The 18,686-nt window shown below is 58.1% G+C and overlaps 1 protein-coding gene across 5 annotated transcripts in view; it reads left to right on the top strand.

Annotated features, from left to right (window-relative positions):
- ARHGAP39 (Rho GTPase activating protein 39) overlaps window positions 1-18,686 on the top strand; it is a 102,192-nt gene that overhangs the window by 80,172 nt on the left and 3,334 nt on the right. For 3 of the 5 annotated variants that reach the window (XR_013945726.1, XM_080578097.1, XM_080578098.1), the window contains exons 3-10: window positions 2,682-2,762; window positions 8,997-10,401; window positions 12,501-13,062; window positions 14,858-14,950; window positions 16,981-17,054; window positions 17,833-18,032; window positions 18,293-18,384; window positions 18,465-18,634. Coding sequence is in view for 4 of the 5 variants with exons in the window: in XM_080578097.1 (XP_080434223.1) it covers window positions 2,682-2,762; window positions 8,997-10,401; window positions 12,501-13,062; window positions 14,858-14,950; window positions 16,981-17,054; window positions 17,833-18,032; window positions 18,293-18,384; window positions 18,465-18,634 (2,677 nt within the window). In the remaining variant the exon portion in view is untranslated. The remainder of the gene's footprint in view (window positions 1-2,681; window positions 2,763-8,996; window positions 10,402-12,500; window positions 13,063-14,857; window positions 14,951-16,980; window positions 17,055-17,832; window positions 18,033-18,292; window positions 18,385-18,464; window positions 18,635-18,686) is intronic. The other 2 variants (XM_080578099.1, XM_080578100.1) reach the window with 2 other exon arrangements.

Here is an 18,686-nt window from a genome sequence, read left to right as displayed (position 1 = left end):
CTGCAGGCAGGTCGCGAGGTCTCCATAAGCAGCTTACCTCACCGCCACCGCTTGAAGCTGAGCACTGGGCTGGAGGCAGCATGGCGCGGGCCCAGGAGGACGTTTCATGTCTTATAGACCTCTCCAGAAGGTCCATAGAGCGCAGGAAGCAGGGCAAGTTGAGAACTTTATGTGTAAGGAAACTAAGGTGTCCTGAGGTCTGGGGTTCCTGAGGAAACCTGGAGAAATGTCAGTTTGTTCTGAGGGTCTTCCCCTTAGAATCATAGAACAGAACCATGGAACAGAACCACATAGGTTGGAAAAGGCCTCCGAGATCAAGTCCAACTGCTCACCTGGCATTACCGTGTCTACCACTAAACCATGTCCATGTCCTTGCTCAGCTTCAGTTCCCAGTTCATGCGTTCAGGAGTTGGAATTTTCATGCTTTTCAGGAGTTGGACCCGATGATGCTTCTGGGTCCCTTGGCACATTCTATGATTCTAAGAACTTGCCTGAAGGTCTTCTTGAACTTGAACTTCCTTGAGGTCTTCTTGACCTTGAAATTCTTTGAGGCCTTCTGGACCTTGAAATTCCTTGAGGTCTTTTGGACCTTGAACTTCCTTAAGGTCTTCTTGACCTTGAACTTCCATGAGGTCTTATGGACCTTGAGTTTCCTGGAGGTCTTCTCCCAACAACCACTGCCATAAATCTCAGGTATTTTTTCTGCAGCTTCTTTAGGAAGCTTCCTGAGCATCGGTCCCCTTCCATCAGACCTACCAAGGCTCTGCCCGCTGTGGAGGAGACACTGCGGTCATGGATCTGGGTACAGCATGATAAGCAAGAGCTGGAGCCTTTCTCTTGAGAAGAGGCTGAGTGTCACGAAAGAGGAGGCGCGCGCCTTCACGTGCGTTGTAGAGGGAAAAGGGATTAAGCAATTCAACACAGTTATAATTTCAGGGCTCAGAAGTCTCATTAAAATTAGCTTTGACAGAAGCTTAATTTTATTGCCACTTGCTTGAATAAATTCTTTGAGGTCTATCCTATTAGGAAGATTTGTTTTCTTCTCCTGAAACCAACATCTGATCTGAATTTTATTAACACAAGCGCCTTAATGTGTACGTAGGGTTTGTTAATACGGCAGCTTAGAAAACTGCTCAGAAGGAAGTTATTTCTCCAGATGTTTGCTGTTACGTTCTGGTGCGGATCAAATGTCTAATAATCTGCGCGGCGCACAAGTCGCTGCGTGTTTTGCAAATGAGCCTGATGATTTGCACATCCCTTAGCGGAGATAAGGCAAAAAGACCTTTCCTGTGCTCCCCGAGCAAATACCGGCCATAAGTAGGAGCAATATCGGAACGCGTTGCCCTTTGACAAAGACTAATAATGTGGCTAACGACCACGGGAGGGGCACGGCGTGCACGTGAGGATGCTGGGGAAGCCCGAACCCCAGGGGAGCGTGGACCAAGAGCTGGGTCTGGGTTGCAGGAGAGGCTTTAAGCCGGTGCTGGTCCAGAAAGCAGGGTGTGATTCGATGTCCCACGTCTCCACGTGTTCTTCTCCGTGTTCCTCAAGTGAACGCGCTCAGGGAAGGTGTCTCGGGGAGTAGGTTTGTAGCTGCTGGTGCCGCCACCTTCCCATCTTCTGCCCAGTGCTCTGCAGGCTCCACTGTGCCCCCAGGAACCAGTACAACCAGCTGCAATGTGGTAAATGAAAATGTGCCCAAAAAAGGCTTTTTCTGTCACTCGCCCCTTCCCCCTGCGTTGGCTTTGGCCAACAGAGCAGCACAGCTATTAGTGGGAGGAGTGGGACCGATGCTGGTGAATATCCATAACCCCTGCCCTCTGCACAGGGCTGGTGTAAATAACCAAAGCTGAAGAGCTTCTCCTTTGGGCACATTAAGTAGATATCCATGTCCTGGATGAAATCGAGGCATGCTAGGCAGGGTGGGATGCCAAGTGCTGGACGCTGTGACCCGTCCCTAAGGCACAGAAGGGATGGGAAACCCGCGGGATGCTCGTGTGGAGTGAGGGTGATGCAGTGAGTCAGGATGAAGGGCTGCCCTGAGAAGGGAATGAGGGCAGGACAAAGCCAGGAGATGGTTTGGATCCATCCAGCTGTTCTTATAAATGAGGGGGAATGGGGTGTTGGCAGGGTGAATGAAGCTGGAGACCACAGCTGTGGAGGGCTTGGTCATCATGTTGGATTCAATGGTCCTTGTAGGTCCCTTCCAACTGAACCAAACCATCCCCATCCCATCCCCATCCCATCCCCATCCCATCCCATCCCATCCCATCCCATCCCATCCCATCCCATCCCATCCCATCCCATCCCATCCCATCCCATCCCATCCCACTCTACTCTACTCTACTCTACTCTACTCTACTCTACTCTACTCTACTCTACTCTATTCTATTCTATTCTATTCTATTCTATTCTATTCTATTCTATTCTATTCTATTCTATTCTATTCTATTCTATTCTATTCTATTCTATTCTATTCCATCATCTGTTAAACACCTGATTAATGACTCATGATGCCAGGAGGTGGGCACAGAGCCCAGCCCGATGGGGTGCCCATCTCTGTGGATGGGCTTCATGGATCCTAAGTCTTCGTTGATCCTAAAGGAAATGAGGTGTTAATAAGGGCACGTGCGTGTCGCGGTCACTGTTGTAACCCCTTGTTCACCATTACTGTATTGCAGTTCGCCGCCCTCCGGAGTGTTTGAGAAAGAATATGACATTTATCGGGATTACAATGCGGAAGGCCAACTCCTCCACTACAGGTAGCCAAAATTTCCCTCCTGTACCGGGGTTCGGGTCCGAAACGTGGCCTCTGCAGCGAGGCGTGGGCATGGGCAGCCTGTGGGGAAGGGGCTGCAGATGTCTTTTGGTTCTCCTCCCCATCTCCCTCCTGCCGCTTGCTGTAGTTTTAGCTTTATGACCATCCTTAATAAGGGATTAATTTTGGATTTATTTTGGTGGTTCTTTGGAGCAGGAGCGCCGCATTCCCTTTCTGTAGCTCAGTGTCGTCCGTGCTGCTCTCTGAGCACTGCAGCACGGCCCGGCTGCTTCGGAATTTCATAAAACAGTGTTTCAATATTTGCTTTTCATTCCCGTGGATGACGAAGGCATTTCAGGCAGGCAAAGGAGAAGTCATGGGGTCTAACCGCTGCAGGGTTGGGGGTGCAGGCGGGACCCCCCCGGTCTGTCCCAGTGCGTCCCATCGCAGCAGGCGATGTCTCGGATGGCTCTCGGCACTGGAACCACATTTAGGCTCCTTTCTGGGATTTGTACGTGGGTGTGGGCACACATTTCACCTATTTCTTGCTTGTAAGATGGGTGTCAGCATTCTCCTTCTCGGATCGGGATCGGGATTTCAGGTGATCGCTGTGCTGAGGAAACTGCCCCCCGGCTTCCCCGGATTTACACTGATGGTGGGGACACGGAGCGCTCGTGGGGACACGGAGCAGTGGCAGGGACGTGGAGTGGTGGCAGGGACACAGAACTGTAGCAGGGACATGGAGTGGTGACGGGAGCGTGGAGCAATAGAGGGGTGACAGGGACACGGAGCAGTGACGGGGACACGGAGCGGTGATGGGGACACGGAGCAGGACAGAGCTGTGGTGCCGGATTGATGCCGCAGGCAGGGACAGGACCCGATGCAAATTCCGGGGACAGCACCCCCACCGTCAGTGCCACCCCCGGCAGCAGCTGCCCCTGCCCTCTCCCCATCGGTTAAAAGAGGAAATTTCACCGCGGTCGGTGCACGCAGCCCTGTTTGTACCAGCGCCTGCCTCGCCGCAGGGGACGCCTCCATCTCCCGACCTCAGCCTGGAAAAATCCCACAGACGGCCCTGCCCCCACCAGCTGCAGCCAGGAAGCTAATTAGCAGCTTTGGCTAATTAGCTGAGAGTGGGCTTCCTTCTGGAGGAGCCCGTCTCAAGTGCCCCCTGCCTGCGGGCTGCGGGGAGGTGGGAGGGGGGCTGATGGAGCCTTGGGGGGGGGCTCCTGGCCCGAGCCCCTCCTGCGGGCTCCAAAACCAGTGTTGGGGCCCAGCACCCCGGGGTGCGTGGATCCGCTCGGGTGGGAGCAGGAGCTGAAACCCCCGGCTGGCTGCAGGAACACGTTGCCAGCTCACCGGGACACAGCGCGGCTCCCCGCCGCGCTGCTCCTCGAGGAAATGTCACCGCTGCTCCCCGCCTTCTGCTGCGAGCTCCTCTTCAGGGCGAAGGCTTCTCTGCCCCCAAAATGGGGGATTTGGGGGTCTCAGAGCCCGCTCCTGCGAGGGAAAACGCCGCGCTGTTGAAGGGGGGGTGAGGGACGGAAGGTTCGTTATCTCCTCGCCGTGGCTTGGCTTCCGCTGCTGCTAATTGGGTGCCACAGGAGACGGGAAGCCGGCAGCGCTCGGGCAGCGGACGGGGGAAATATTGCACGGAGAAATTGGGTTCTGCAGCTCTGAAGTTAAAAGCGCGGTCGAAAAAGAGACGCGGTGGTGCCCGAACGTTGCAGCCTCCTCCTTTCATTAAGGAGAAGGCTTGTCAGGGCTTCGTGCCCAGCCCAAGGCAAACTCTCCCTTGTTTTAATTTAACTTCTTCGGAGGTATTTTGGCAGGGAGCTTCGTGCTTGCTTTCCTCGCGGGCATCAAAGCTCCAGCAGTATTTTAGGCAGGGAACGAAGCCCCGGGAGACCTCGGACACCCTTCAAGTGAGGCCTGCAGTCGGCAGATGGGCTGGAGGCTGGGCCAAAGCTGGCGCCGGTGAGCGCGGGCGGCGCGATGAGCCCGTCCCCGCCTGTTCCTGGCCCCCGACCGGCGCTGACACCCCTCTGGGCGCTGTTCCTGCTGCTTCTCCCCGTCGCAGGGATGCACCACACCGTGCCAGGCAAAGCTGAGCGCCGAGGCGAGAACAAGACCCATGCGCGCAGCAGGCGAGGAGAGGAGAAGGACACGGAGAGGCCGGGAGGCTCGGAAACGCACGGCGAAGCCCAGGCAGAGGAGGCAAAACGCTGTTCGTGCTCCCTAGGCTTGCAGAGCCCTCGAATTTCGGGTGCCCTGCGCAGAGCCTTGCTGGACGGCGGGCACCGGCCTCACCAGGTCCAAAGCGCCCTGGGATCGCAGCTCTGCCGAAATGCCCGCACCAATTGCAGGGACCCAGGTCACCGCCCTTCTACATGCCGCAAGCAGCGAGCGGGGATTTGAGATCTTCAGTAGGATCTGAGCTCCGGGATATTTGTAAGTGTAACTCTGTGTTTGCACGTCCTTGGGCACTTGCAGATAAGGAGCAACGAAGCCTTAAGGCCGGGGATTTTAGCCTGTCTTCCCGCGTCTTTGTTTTGGTATCAGCTAGCAAAGCGCGTGGTGTCCTGGTGGCTCTGCAGAGGCCGGGAGGTGCCGCCTGCCCCGCAGGGACGAGGGGGTTCCAGGCACACGTGGTGGGAGATGGGGAGAGGTGGGGACCCAGTGGGGGTCTCATTGGAAAGATCTCCAAAGGGAACAACCCCGTGCGGGGACAGCGAGCCGCCTCGAGCACCGCTGAGGACAGTTCTGCCCAGGCGCACCCTCCGCTGGATGTGAGCACCGCCACGCACAAACCACGCAGGAAACTGATCTATGTGAATTACTGCAAGTTAAGGGCTTTTTTTCCCCCGAGAGGTGAAAAGGCGCTTAGTTCTCGAGCTAAATTACGGTCCTCACCTGGCAAAGTCTGAATAACACCAGCACGAGCAAATGCAGCGTGAAGAAATGCGCGTGTTCAGGTCAGTTTTGCTTTTACGTGCTGCAGGACCGAAATGTGGCAGGTTTGGTGCACTGCCCGCTGTTGCCTTCCTGCTGTGGGCAGCATCTGGGGAAATGCCACCGGTGCTGGTGCCTGCAGGGCAGGTCTGCCTGCAGCTCAGTGCTGAGCTGACGGGGAAGGTCGGCGGTGCTGCTTCACCTCTCGATCCTCCTTTGCTTGCAGCGAGCTGAAAGCCGGGACATTGCTGCTACAGCGGCCCTGCTGTGGTCCATGCTGGTGTTCCCTGGTGCAGCGCTGATTTAACGTCGCTGCCGTCTGATTTCACATAAATTGGTTTCTCTGGTAGAAGGTTAGAGGATTTGGGGGGCGTTTTGCAATGGGATTGCGCATGGGGTCGTAAGTGCGGCCATGCTGGTGCCGTCCTTCAAGGGAAGGAGAGCGAAGGGGAACCGGGATGAGCAGAAACACTCGGAGTTTCTGGGGAAGCCGCGGTGCCGATGGGTGGCCCTGGCCATGGGCATCAGTTATGGCACAATTCATGGAGCCGAGCCATGCCTGGGGGAGCGGGCTGCCTGCACCAAAAACAGGCACAGAAAATGGCAAAATCCTGCGTGGAGCCGGGCTTGTCCCCATGCTGGCTTCTCCTCTCCAGCAGGATCATTTCCACTTATCGCAGTAACCGAGCCGCTTGTGGGCACGGTGGCTGCAGCAATTTAGCCGCAAAAAGCCCTTTCCGAACATTCCTTTTACAGGCAGAAAATTAAATTTAGCCCGTAGTGATGCTTTCTAGTGCAATAACCCCGGACGGCGCGGTGGAGCTCTCGGGTTATTGCTCGCTGTTACTTACTGCTCTGATTTACAGCTCTGCCTCGGCTGGGTGACGTGACGCGCCGCTCCGTGGTCTGCTCGGTGAGGTTTTATTCCTACCCACTGCTTCCAGGAGTGTGCTGCTGCTGAAATAGGAACGGGGGCTGCAAATATGGGAAACAGGAGGGGCTTTCACCCGGCTCTGGTTGCGGTGCCTGTGGGACGGAGGCGGGTTGGATGTATGGGGGTGGTTTTGGAGGCTCCCCTCTGCACAGAGCACCCCGGGGGGCTGTCCCTGTCCAGGGACGGTCCTGCACTTCGGTGGCACCTCTGGTGCTGCAGTGCTGCTGGGGATGGCTCGGGTCTGACCATGTTTGACCTGCCCAGGCACATCGGGTCTGCTCCAAAAGCAGGTTTCTCCGTCGTGAGCTGCGTCTTTAGCAGAGGTTTCAACTCCAAAGGCACCGGGGACGCACAGCGGCGATGCTGGGGGTGAGGAGCCGAGCAGGGCTCTGTCTCGTTCCCACTAGCCATGATGATGGCCGTGACTCGATGTGGTGTAACGGGGGGCTCCTGGAAGCCCCAGCTGGAGCCAGGCTCTCTGAGACCCTCGGCTGGGACCCCATCTGTGCTGGCTGCAATCCAGCTTGAAGGCTGCAGGTCGAAGGCTGTGGAGACGCCATCAGATGAAAGCAGGGCAGGGACTGAGAGAAGATGCTCAGTGTGCTGAGTCTGCATCTAAAACACAGAGCCTCCTGCCCATCAGGTACATGCCAGCACTTAATGGGACAGCTGGCACCGGAGGCATCGGAAGGAGCCAGGATGGGTCCCACGCATCCCTTGGGGGCTGAGCGGGAGCGTCCCAGTCCCGGGGACATCAGTGCCAAGGCAGGCGGGGCACCAGAGGCACCAGAAGTTGCCTTTGGGGCTGGGGCAGTGTAGACGCATCTGAGGCCGAAACCTGAGCACAGCTGAAGCTTTGCTCCACCATTTGCCGCTTGGTTTTTGACACTTTTTGGGAGGTCCAAACTGATGCCCCCCTGCTGTAGGTGCCCCAGGACAGGGAGATTCAGCTAGGAAGGGCCTAGGCTCCGTGCTCGTGCCAGGAGCATCCTGTTGGATCCCCACCAGCCTTGCCCTGGCTGCTCAGCTCCCTGCAGCGTGGTCCCAAGGAGTTAATCACGCACCGCCGACATTATCCTGAGACTATAATTATTTCTGCTGGTGAATTATTAATGAAGAGGAGAAAACTCTTCATTTCATTGCAAATTGCAATTAGGGCCGAAACGCAGAGCCTGGGGAATGCCGGGGACGGGCGACCCAGCGGCAGGGGGACCAGGCCCCAGGATGCCGCTGCTGCCAGGGGAGGCAGCCGATGGCATCTTGGCGAGCGAGGCCACACGTGAGACCCCAGTCCTAAAAACGCTCCCAAACTCACCCGTTTGGCCACCTTGCCACTGTCATTTCCATTCAAGTGAAAAGAATGAGTTTGAAGGTCTCAGCATGTCATCTGCCGCCTGAACCAAGGGGTTCGGGCCCTGGTGGGGTGGGCGTTGGGTTTCTGGTGCTTGGCGTTGGGTTAGGGGTAGGGTTAGGGTAAGGGTTAGGGGTAGGGTTAGGGTAAGGGTTAGGGATAGGGGTAGGGTTAGGGTAAGGGTTAGGGTAAGGGTAAGGGTAAGGGTAAGGGTTAGGGTAAGAGTAAGGATAAGGTTAGGGTTAGGGTAAGGGTAAGGGTAAGGGTTAGGGTTGGCAGGTCAACATCCTTGGCACGTTGGCCAACAGCCTTATACCGTAGGACATGACACATCAAGAGGCTTTCAGCGCGAGCATCGTGCGCAGGGTGCTGTTCTTGCTCTAGGAGCCCAGCGGGGCACAGCACCAGTCTAAAATGCCCCCAGATTGTCCCAGTGCAGCGGTGCTCTGCTCTGGTGCTGCCAGGGGATGCCCCCAGGAGATGCCCTGTGGTTTCGGGGTATGAGGACACTGGTGGCACATGCAGGGGTTAACGCACTCGGTGCTCCCCATTATGAAACCCCTGAGTTTGGGCCTTGTGGTCCTTCCTGGAGCTTCTTTGTGCCCAGTGCCCCCTGCAGCCCTACGCCGTTTTTGCAGAGTTTTGGTGGAAACCCTTCAGGGGGTGAGGCTGGGGTCTGTTGGCAGGGAGGACCCACCGAAGGGATGGGGCTGGGTGGGGATGAAGAGGACAACACCTAAGCAGGGGGCTGGAGCTGAGGGCAGAGAAGCGGGGGGGCACTGGGAAGCTGAGGAGGGGGCCGGGTGGAGGAGATGGGATGGGGCTGCGAGGAGGGGACGTCCATCCGTGGTGTGCACAGCTCTGGGACAGGGGCCGTGCACCGTGCTCTGGGCTGTCCGAGATGTCTGGGCAGCATCACAGTGGCACTGGGGTGGCTGTCCCCCCGTCCCCCCACTGCAGACACCCGCCTCGCCCCCTGACCGCTGTGTTTGTCCCTGCAGGACGTCCTCCCTGCGATGGAACGCCGGCACCAAGGAGCGGATGCTGATCAAAGTGACCGACCGCGAGCCCAGCTTCCTCATGCACCAGGGCAACGGCTACGCGCCCGACAGCCAGCCGGGCACCCGCTCGCGCCGCCCCTCGGGGGGCCAGCAGTCGCCCAACCTGCAGACCTTCGCCCCTTCGGAGGCCGACAACTCCGTCTTCTTCCCGGAGAGGAAGCCCTCGCCCTTCTTGAAGAGGGCTGAGCACGTGGGCAGCTGCTCGCCGCTGCTCGGCCGGGGCGACTCCTTCTGCTCCCCGCTGCAGACGCAGCACCGCAAGCACTCGAGCGAGTCGCAGCCCTCCTCGCCCCGCTACGCCTACGAGCCGCCGCTCTACGAGGAGCCCCCCATGGAGTACCAGGCGCCCATCTACGACGAGCCCCCCGTGGACATGCAGTACGAAGCCAGCGGGAGCTACAAGGCCGGCTCGCCACAGAAGTCGCCCATCCGCAAGCCTCACCCCTTCCTGCAGTCGCCCAAGCAGGGCTCCAACTCGCCCTACCAGCAGCTGGTGCTCACCAAGCAGAAGTGTCCCGACAGGTTCATGAGCCTGGAGTACAGCCCCGCGGGCAAGGAGTACGTCCGGCAGCTGGTCTACGTCGAGCAGTCGGGCTCCAGCCCCAAGATGAAGACGGGGCTGCGCCACAAGTACTCGCCCAACCCCATCGGCGGCTCCTACTCGCTGCAGCACAGCCCCTGCCTGCTCCGCGACCAGCGCCTGGACGTCAAATCGGGCGACTACAGCAGCATGGAGGGACCCGACTTCTGCCCCGGGCAGCCGGCGGGCCAGGCGGCCCCGGGCGAGGACTCCATGTCGTGGTCCAGCCAGCAGGACACCATGTCCTCCACCGGCTACTCGCCCTCCACCAGGAAGAGGAAAAGCCGCAAGCCCTCGCTGCCCCACGAGCCCAACGCCTCCTCCACGGACGGCTCGGGGGACCGGGAGGCGCTCGGCGAGCAGCCGGCGGGCGAGGATCGGGCCGTGCCGGCGCGCTCCCAGATGAACCGGACGGAGAGCAAGGCCGCGGAGGCGGAGGCGGCGCGGGGATTCCCCGAGCCCTTCCTGGCGCAGGCGCGCCTGGCGTGGGAGGCGCAGCAGGCTCACTACCACATGAAGCAGCGGAGCAGCTGGGATTCCCAAAAGGACGGCTCGGGCTATGAGAGCGATGGCGCGCTGCCCTTGCCCATGCCGGGCCCGGTGGTGCGAGCCTTCAGCGAGGACGAGGCGCTGGCCCAGCAGGACAACAAGCACTGGAAGAGGAACACCTTCGAGAAGCTGGGCTTCCCCCAGATCCTGCTGGAGAAGAGCGTCTCCGTGCAGACCAACCTGGCCTCCCCTGAGCCCTACCTGCACCCATCTCAGGTAACGACCCGGGGGTGTCCCTGGTGTTCTGGGGCGTCCCCACGCACCCCACAGACCCTCACGCACGCGTGTGCACCATGCAGCATCCCTTGGGTGCCACTGCAGGCTTGGCAGGCCAACCCATGAACGGTGTCCCCACCATGCTCCTGGTTAAATAAAGCTTGTTCTCGATATAAAACAAGTTTAAACCCCATTTTCCATCTCAGATCCAGCAGGACGTGCCCGCAGGAGACACCACAGCCTGGTAGCTCCAACACGGGCACGGGTGCTTCAAACACAGTAGCCGTGGCTCTGCGCCACGCGTGGCTTCAGGAGCTGCTTCTCCTCCCTCGGTCCAGCTCAGCAGGAGCCGGCTCTGGAGCCCATCCCCAGCTCTGTCTGGTCGAAGATAACACCGGATCCTGCCCGTGGCACTCCGAGGGAGGCAGCAACTCTCGGGGTGCCCAAGATGCCCCTTTCTGGTCCTGGTCGGGCTGGAGGAGCTGCAGCCAGCAGGGACGTCCGCTCTGTGGGCACCATGAACAAACAGCCTGTTTCTGGTCCCTCAGCCTGCTTCAGGTTTCCACCAGCTCCTGTGCCAGAAACCAGGGTTTGGTCAGCAATTTCTTCGGGGCCGTAGCAGCTGCGATGAGGCAGAACCCAGGGTAGTTTAAGTGAAAAATTCAGTAAGTAAATTGCCCTTCTTAATTAGAACATAATTACCTGACTCCTTATGGTGCTCGACTTCCCCTCGGCTGTGCGACGGTGCTGGGCAGCTGCCCCCTTGGGACCTGGAGGGTCCTGTCCCCTGATGGGACCTGGAGAACTTTCTGGAAGGTGGAGCTGGTTCTCAGCTGCCGGGCACGGAGCTTGGAGATAGTGAGGTGTCTGGAAAATGCTGGTTGCCCATGGGGACGTTGAAGGCATCGCGCCCAGGGGCAGCAGAAGGAACTTCTCCTTGTGCACGTGTCCCCAAGCACTCTGCGCCGCAGGAGGTGGTCGGGAACCAAAGTTGGGCTTGGGATACCCATGTCGCAGGAGGAATATCCACAGCCAGGTCACCAACACTGAGCACCTGAGGTTTCCTAGGTTTCCTGCACCGGGGATGCAGTGGCGTGCTCCCTTCTGCCCCTGTGTTCCCGTCCCCATCTCCGGGACACGCTATCCAGCAAGGACAGATTTCTCCTCCAGCTCCCAACAGCTGCTTTTCTCCTCAACCCCCTGAATTTTTCCTCCCTTTTGCATTGGGCGTGCCCCTCGCCCACAAGAGTGAATTTATTTCTACGTCACATCTGTCGCTGTAAGCTCGCCTGTACCCGCACCGTCCCCTGGCTGACCTCGAAGGCTAGCGCGGGCGGTTGGAGATGCTGGCACCCAGGATTTGTCCGTAACTGGAGCAGAACCATGATGGGAGGAGAGGCTTGGCAGTCCCCCTGCTCCCCGAGCTGCCGCGACAGTCCTCCCGCGGGTGCGGTGGCAGGAGGACACATAGCAGGACCTGCCAGGGGGTCACAGCCAACTGCTGTTGGTGCCCAACTGCTCAGCCCCCTTCTGCAGTTCCAGGCTCTGGCTTCTCCCAGCTTCCCCCAGCTGTGCTAATTAGCTGGAGTTAATTGGATTAAACTGGATATAGAGAAGAAATTGTTCACACTGAGGGTGGTGAGATGCTGGGACAGGTTGCTGATGCCCCAAACCCTGGGCCAGTACCGGTTCCAGTAGCAGAAGGACGCTGGTCTGCAGGAGGACCCAAGCCAGCACCTCTCTGCTATGCCCAGGTCCTCGCTGGCTGGGTGCTGTGTGAGGCTAAATCCCAGGCACCCACGTCCTTCTGCATGTGAAATGTGAGGGGAAAAAAAAATCTTTCTGCTGATGCTTTGTAGGGTCCCACCTGCTCCTGGTGTCCACGAGAACGTGTCTGGCTCCCAAAGTCATTTGTCCCCAGCCTGGACGTGGTGCTGGGCCACCAGCGTCCTCCTGGGCTTGGGGACACCAGAAAGCCATGCGTGAAGGTGGCTCTGTGGACACGGGGTTACTGGGGGGCTGGCCACCATCGTCTGCTGTCCACGGTGGGTCAGGGCGCACCGCTAATAACCGTGCCCTGTCCGGCTGTTCTCTCCTAGTCAGAAGACCTCGGCGCCTGCGCCCAGTTCGAGAGCAGCAGGCAGACCAGGAACATGATGCCCAGCGCCAGCTGCGTCTTCCCCACCTTCAACCTGCGGAAGCCCTCCTCGGAGACGGACATTGAGAACTGGGCCTCCAAGCACTTCAACAAGCACACGCAGGGGCTCTTCCGGAGGAAGGTGTCCATCGCCAACATGCTGGCCTGGAGCAGCGAGTCCATCAAGAAGCCCATGATCATGACCAACGACCGCAACGTCAAGAAGGAGGCGTGCGAGATATTTAAACTGATTCAGATGTACATGGGGGACCGGCGGGCCAAGACGGACCAACTCAACGTGGCCTTGGAGATCGCCACCAAGGGCTGGAGCATGCAGGGCCTGCGAGACGAGCTCTACATCCAGCTGTGCCGGCAGACCACCGAGAACTTCCGATACGAGAGCCTGGCCCGGGGCTGGGAGCTCATGGCCATTTGTTTGGCCTTTTTCCCCCCCACTCCCAAATTCCATTCCTATCTAGAAGGATATATTTACAGGCACATGGATCCGGTGAATGACACCAAAGGTAAGAGACAAACCACCGCCGGTGGCGTTAGCCCCCGCTGATGTCACACCCCATCCCTTGTGTTTGTTTTTCCTCTCCCCGTCGCATTCATGCACTTTGCGTCCTTGATGAAACACGGTTGAGAAACTCGGCGATAGCGCACCAGGAGGCGCGGTGGCTGCGGGGCTGGCGTTAGCACCAACCCTCTCCCCGGCACACAGCAACCCAGCACGAGACCCGGCACGAAGTGAGCTTGGACACCTCTGCTCACGGCGCAGGCTCGGCCGCCCCCGCTGCTGCCAGCGGTGCTGGGTGGGGATGAGCAAGGGGTCCCATCATTCTGCATGGCCCCGTGCTCTAGTTTCACATTCCCTTTCCACAAATTGGAGCTCGAGGGGCTCTGGGACGGCTGCATGCTGAAGATCCAGCGAATCCATCTCCTTGTAAGCGGCAGCAGAGACTCAAGAGCGGTTACAAACGGATCACAGACTCGCAGAATGGTTGAGGTTAGAAGGGACCTCTGGGTCCATCTGGCCCAGCCCCTGCTCAAGCAGGGACACCCAGAGCAGGGTGCCCAGGAGGGAGGAGCCCCCAGCCCCTGGTCCCGGTGCCAGGGCTCCGGCACCCGCCCGGCCCAGCAGCGCTGCCTGGGGGCCAGGGGGAGCCTCCCGGGCTCCAGGCTGGGCCCGCGGCCTCCGCTGCTGGCCCCGGGCCCCCCTGAGCAGAGCCCGGCCCCGGCCTCTCGCACCTCCCTGCAGGGCCGCAGGGACGTGGGGGAGCTCCCCCGGAGCCTCCTCCTCTCCAGGCCGAGCAGCCCCAGCTCTCGCAGCCTCTCCTCACGGCAGGGGGGCTCCAGGCCCTGACACCCCTCTGGGCCCTGCACTGGGCTCTCGACAGTGTGCCCAGGGCTCTCCAATATACACCCAGGGCTCACTGGTATGGGGGCCCCGTTGCCCACCCCATTTTTGATCCACCTCACTGCCTGGTCATCAAGCCCATCCTTCAACAGCTTCTCTATAAAAACCTGAACTGAAAAACGCCAGGCAGACAGACAACACCCACCACATCCGTCTCCATGACGAGCCCCGGCTCCTCGGGGCACCGCACGGGGCCAGAAGGGGACAAAGCCCCCTGGGGGGCATGGCGCAGGGCTCGTGGCCACCACCAGCACCCGCAGCAGAGGCACCAAGCTCACTTCGCCCCGCGCCACGCGCTGGCTTTGCTGTGCCGCCAAGCAGAGACGCTGCCTGTGCCCACGCCGCGTGTCGGCCCCACACCGCCCCGCTCACACCGCTCTGCGCCGGTGACTGCGGTGCTGCCGAACACGCCCTCGGCCTGCCGGGGTGCTCGACGGAGCTCTTGGTAGTGGGCAGGTTTGAAAGGCCCCTGCCTGTCCAGCCATTTTGTTGTTTTGTTCCATTTTTATTCACTTTGCGTTATTTCATTGTTACTTTGGTTCCTTTTTTTTTTAGGTTTTATTTCTTTTTTTTTAATTTTCTATTTTCCTCCATGTTTTGTGATTGTTTTATGTTTTTATATTTATTTTTATATTATATTTTTATATTCTTATTTTATTTCATTTCATTTTGATTTTTATTTATTCTTATTTGTTTTTAATTGTATTTCATGTTATTTTGTTTTTACATTTGTATATTTTATATTTTTTTATTTTTATTTCTTTTATTGTATTTATTTTTGCTTTTTTCTATTTTTTTAATTTTATTTTTGTTCTATATTTCATTCCATTTTATATTTCATTTCGTTTTATTTTATTTCGTTCCATTCTGTTGTCTTCATCGCTTTGTTTGTTTCCCAGTGACACAGCACATTAAAGAGGTCCTGGAAAGGAACAGTAAGAAGAAATCCAAATTGAGAAAGAAACCCAAGCCCTATATCGAAGAGCATGATGGTAGGGGTCGTGTCACCGCTCGCTTGGGGCCCCCCTCTCTTGGCCCTCGTAGCAAAGCTGCTGCTTTTCGGCTTTCACACCCCACTCCCCAGCTCCCCCGGGCTCTGCTCGCTGCGTAGGTGCTTGGAGGGGCTGCGCTGCACGGGGAGCGGGGAGGAAGGGGCTCGGGGACCCCCCCGAGTGGCCGGGAGTCCCGAGTCTGCTCTTTGATGGTTGGACTTGATGGTCAACTGATGATCTTTGTTGACGGTTGGACTTGATCAATTGGTGCTCTTCACTGATGGTTGGACCTGATCATCAGTTGGTGATCTTCATTGGTGGTTGGACTTGATGGTCAGCTGATGATCTCAGCTGATGGTTGGACTTGATGACCAATTGATGATCTTCTCCAACAGTTGGACTTAATGATCAGTTGGTGATCTTCATTGACAGTTGGACTTGATCAATTGGTAATCTTCGTTGACAGTAGGACTCGATGATCAGTTGGTGATCTTCACTGATGGTTGGACTTGATGACCAATTGATGATCTTCATTGACGGTTGGACTTGATGATCGGTTGGTGATCTTCATTGACAGTTGGACTTATCAATTGGTTATCTTCACTGACGGTAGGACTTGATGATCAGTCGATGATCTCAGTTGGTGGTTGGACTTGATCAACTGATGATCTTAACCGATGGTTGGACTTGATGATCTTAAGGGTCTTTTCCAACCTAAATGATTCTATGATCCTAATTTGGTGCACTGCAGGCCTGGCACCCCCAAGCTGGAGGAGGGAGCCCACTGTCCCATGGCCAGCCTTCCATCCCTGCTCACCTCGGGGTGATGCGGGGTCCCTGGGCAGGGCTGTCCCTGGGGAGCAATGCTTTGCACCCCACGGGCACGGTGCAGAAGGGACTGAAGATGATGGCCACGGGGACCCGCAGGGACCGGCGCGTCTCGTTCTTCCTTCTGGTGCTGGCCAAAGCAGTCCCCAGTGGGCACAGGCGTCACCATGAGATGGCTTGTGCCGGCATCACTACATCTTGGTGCCATCGCAACAGGCATCAGGGCAGGGGGAACCCCCCGGTCCCCACACATGGGGGGCTCCAGAAAACCCCAGAGCCTTTGGCAGCAGCATCAGGGACAGAAGCGAATGATGACCTCAGTTTGGGTTTAATCACAATATTTTGGGGGTGTCAGGATGGTGGAGGGGTAGCAATGCCATCAGGCTGCCAACAAGGAGCTGACCACAGAATCTTCCGAAAGAGCATTTTGTTCCCTGCTTTGCACAAATATATGAAAAAATACATAAAGTAATAAATATATAAAATAAGAATAATAAAAATAAATTTAAAATATTTTTTAAAAAGGGATTTTGCCCAGAGGAGGAAGCAGAAGGAGGCAGCGTATTGCTTCCCCTGTCCTCATCCATGTGGATGCCCAGTTAAATCCCCAGAGGCTGACCGCTGGGGATGGACTGGAGCCAGGCAGGGCGGTGGGGATGCTCAGGCTGCAGAGCGCTCCCTTTTCTCTCTTGTTAATAGCTCGTTAGCGCCCAGCAAGACATCAGGTCAGGTGCCAGTGGTCCTTGAGCCGGTTGTCCCTCTTCCTCACACAGCTGCAGGGGATGATTAAGAAAGATCCAGTTTGTTTTGCTCTTGGATCAGGGAAAGTTTGGAAAACGGGGCTGTGCGTGCGTCTGGACCCGAAGCCGTGGTCCCGCTGCTGATCCAGTGGGGTCACTGGTGGCAGCAGGGCTGGTCGGATCCTGCTCTTTGGAGCCACACCGAAACCAAAGCTTCTGTCCTGGACACGTTGCTCCCAGGATGTCCCCAGAGCAGGGCCGTCCCATCCCACTGCTCCGTGTCCGCCTCGAGAGGACCCACCCCGGGTGATGGGGACAGAGATGGAGCAACCACCCCTAGTGACGCTGCGGTGGTGGCCCCCAATGACCCCTGGGGCAGGCAGGGGACATCCTCACAGAGACAGTCTCCTCGCCCGGTGGCTCCCCGACGTCCTCCTGATGGCGCTCTGCTCTCTCTTGCAGGGGTGGCCATCAGCACGTATGCCAAGTACTGCTACAACAAGCTGCAGAAGGCAGCCCTGACCGGAGCCAAGAAGGTACCGCCGGGCCCCGCGGACGTGTTCCTGCCCGCTGGAGCGGCGCCGTGGTGGGGATGGGGGCGAGCAGAACCGGGGACAGGGCAGGATGGTGCCCATGGGTCCCCAAAATTCCGTTGGGAAAGGCGTGGGACGGGCACATCACTGTGAAGCAAATGTGGCCACGATCCAGGGCCCAGAGTAGAGCAGGAGCTCCAGGAGCGGCCAGGTGGCTCCTTAGGTCCTCGGCTCTGCCCAGAGAGGAGGCACAGGGCCAGATTCAGCTTTTGGGGGGTCCCCGCATTGGGAGGGCTGGAGCAGGTTGTGTTTCTGCTCTTCTGCGTCCCACCGTGCACACATCTGCTGCGTCCATGTCCTCGCTGCATCCTGTCATGCAGATATCTGCTGCGTCCATCTCTTCTGCATCCCAACATGCTCATATTCTCCATCCTCCTCCTCTGCATCCTGCTGTGCATGTCCTCTGTGTCCATATCCTCCTCTGCATCCCACCACGCACACGTCCTCTGTGTTCATCCCTTCTTCTGTGCCCTACCATGCTCACGTCTTCTGCATCCATCTCCTCCTCTGCATCCCACCATGCTCACATTCTCTGTGTCCATCCCTTCTGCATCCCACCACGCACAGGGCTCAAGGTCTGCAGGTTCCTCCCAAATCAGACTGATAGCTCCATGTGGTGGGGCTGGCACAGAGCAGGACCCCCCGTGACCATCTCGTGTCCCCCAGCCAAGCACCACATGCAGGGACAATGACCACACGGTGCCTGCTCTGTCTCCCGCAGGGCCTGAAGAAGCCGAACATCGAGGAGATCCGCCACGCCAAGAACGCCGTCTTCAACCCTTCCATGTTCGGGAGCTCCCTGCAGGACATCATCGCCATGCAGAAGGAGCGCTACCCCGACCGGCAGCTGCCCTGGGTGCAGACGCGCCTCTCCGAGGAGGTGCTGGCGCTCAACGGGGACCAGACCGAGGGCATCTTCAGGTACAGCCCCGTGTCGCCTGCGGTGGGGTCGTCACCACCCCACGGGTGCCCTTCTCCTCCCTCGGGGTGAGGAGCAGCCCCCAAGCTTCTCCTTGCTCCAACCCACGGATCGTCTTCACGGGGATTTGAAGAGTGAGCCCTTTCCCTGATGCCCACCGTGGTCTTGTTGGGGGCTCGGGCTCTGGTGGGGAGAGGAGGGGTTGTCCCCACATGGGGGGACACCAGCTCCACAGTGCCCATGACGCTTGTCCTCCATGCAGGGTCCCCGGGGACATCGATGAGGTCAACGCGCTCAAGCTGCAGGTGGACCAGTGGAAGATCCCCACGGGCTTGGAGGACCCCCACGTTCCCGGTAGGGGCCGGGCGGGCACGGGGGCGCGGGGTGGGGGCAGAGCTGCAGCCCCGTGTCTCACGGCTGCCCTCGGCCTGCAGCGTCCCTGCTGAAGCTGTGGTACCGGGAGCTGGAGGAGCCGCTGATCCCCCACGAGTTCTACGAGCAGTGCATCACCCACTACGAGAACCCCGAGGCAGCCATCGCTGTCGTCCACTCTCTGCCCAGGATCAACAAAATGGTGCTGTGCTACCTCATCCGCTTCCTACAGGTAAGGACGGGGTCCCACCACTCCCACGGAGCCGCCCCCAGCCCCGCTGCTG

This window comes from Anser brachyrhynchus, assembly GCF_964034855.1.
Source record: "Anser brachyrhynchus genome assembly, chromosome: 2".
NCBI classification, from domain to species: domain Eukaryota; kingdom Metazoa; phylum Chordata; class Aves; order Anseriformes; family Anatidae; genus Anser; species Anser brachyrhynchus.
This window is presented reverse-complemented; position numbering and strand designations above follow the sequence as displayed.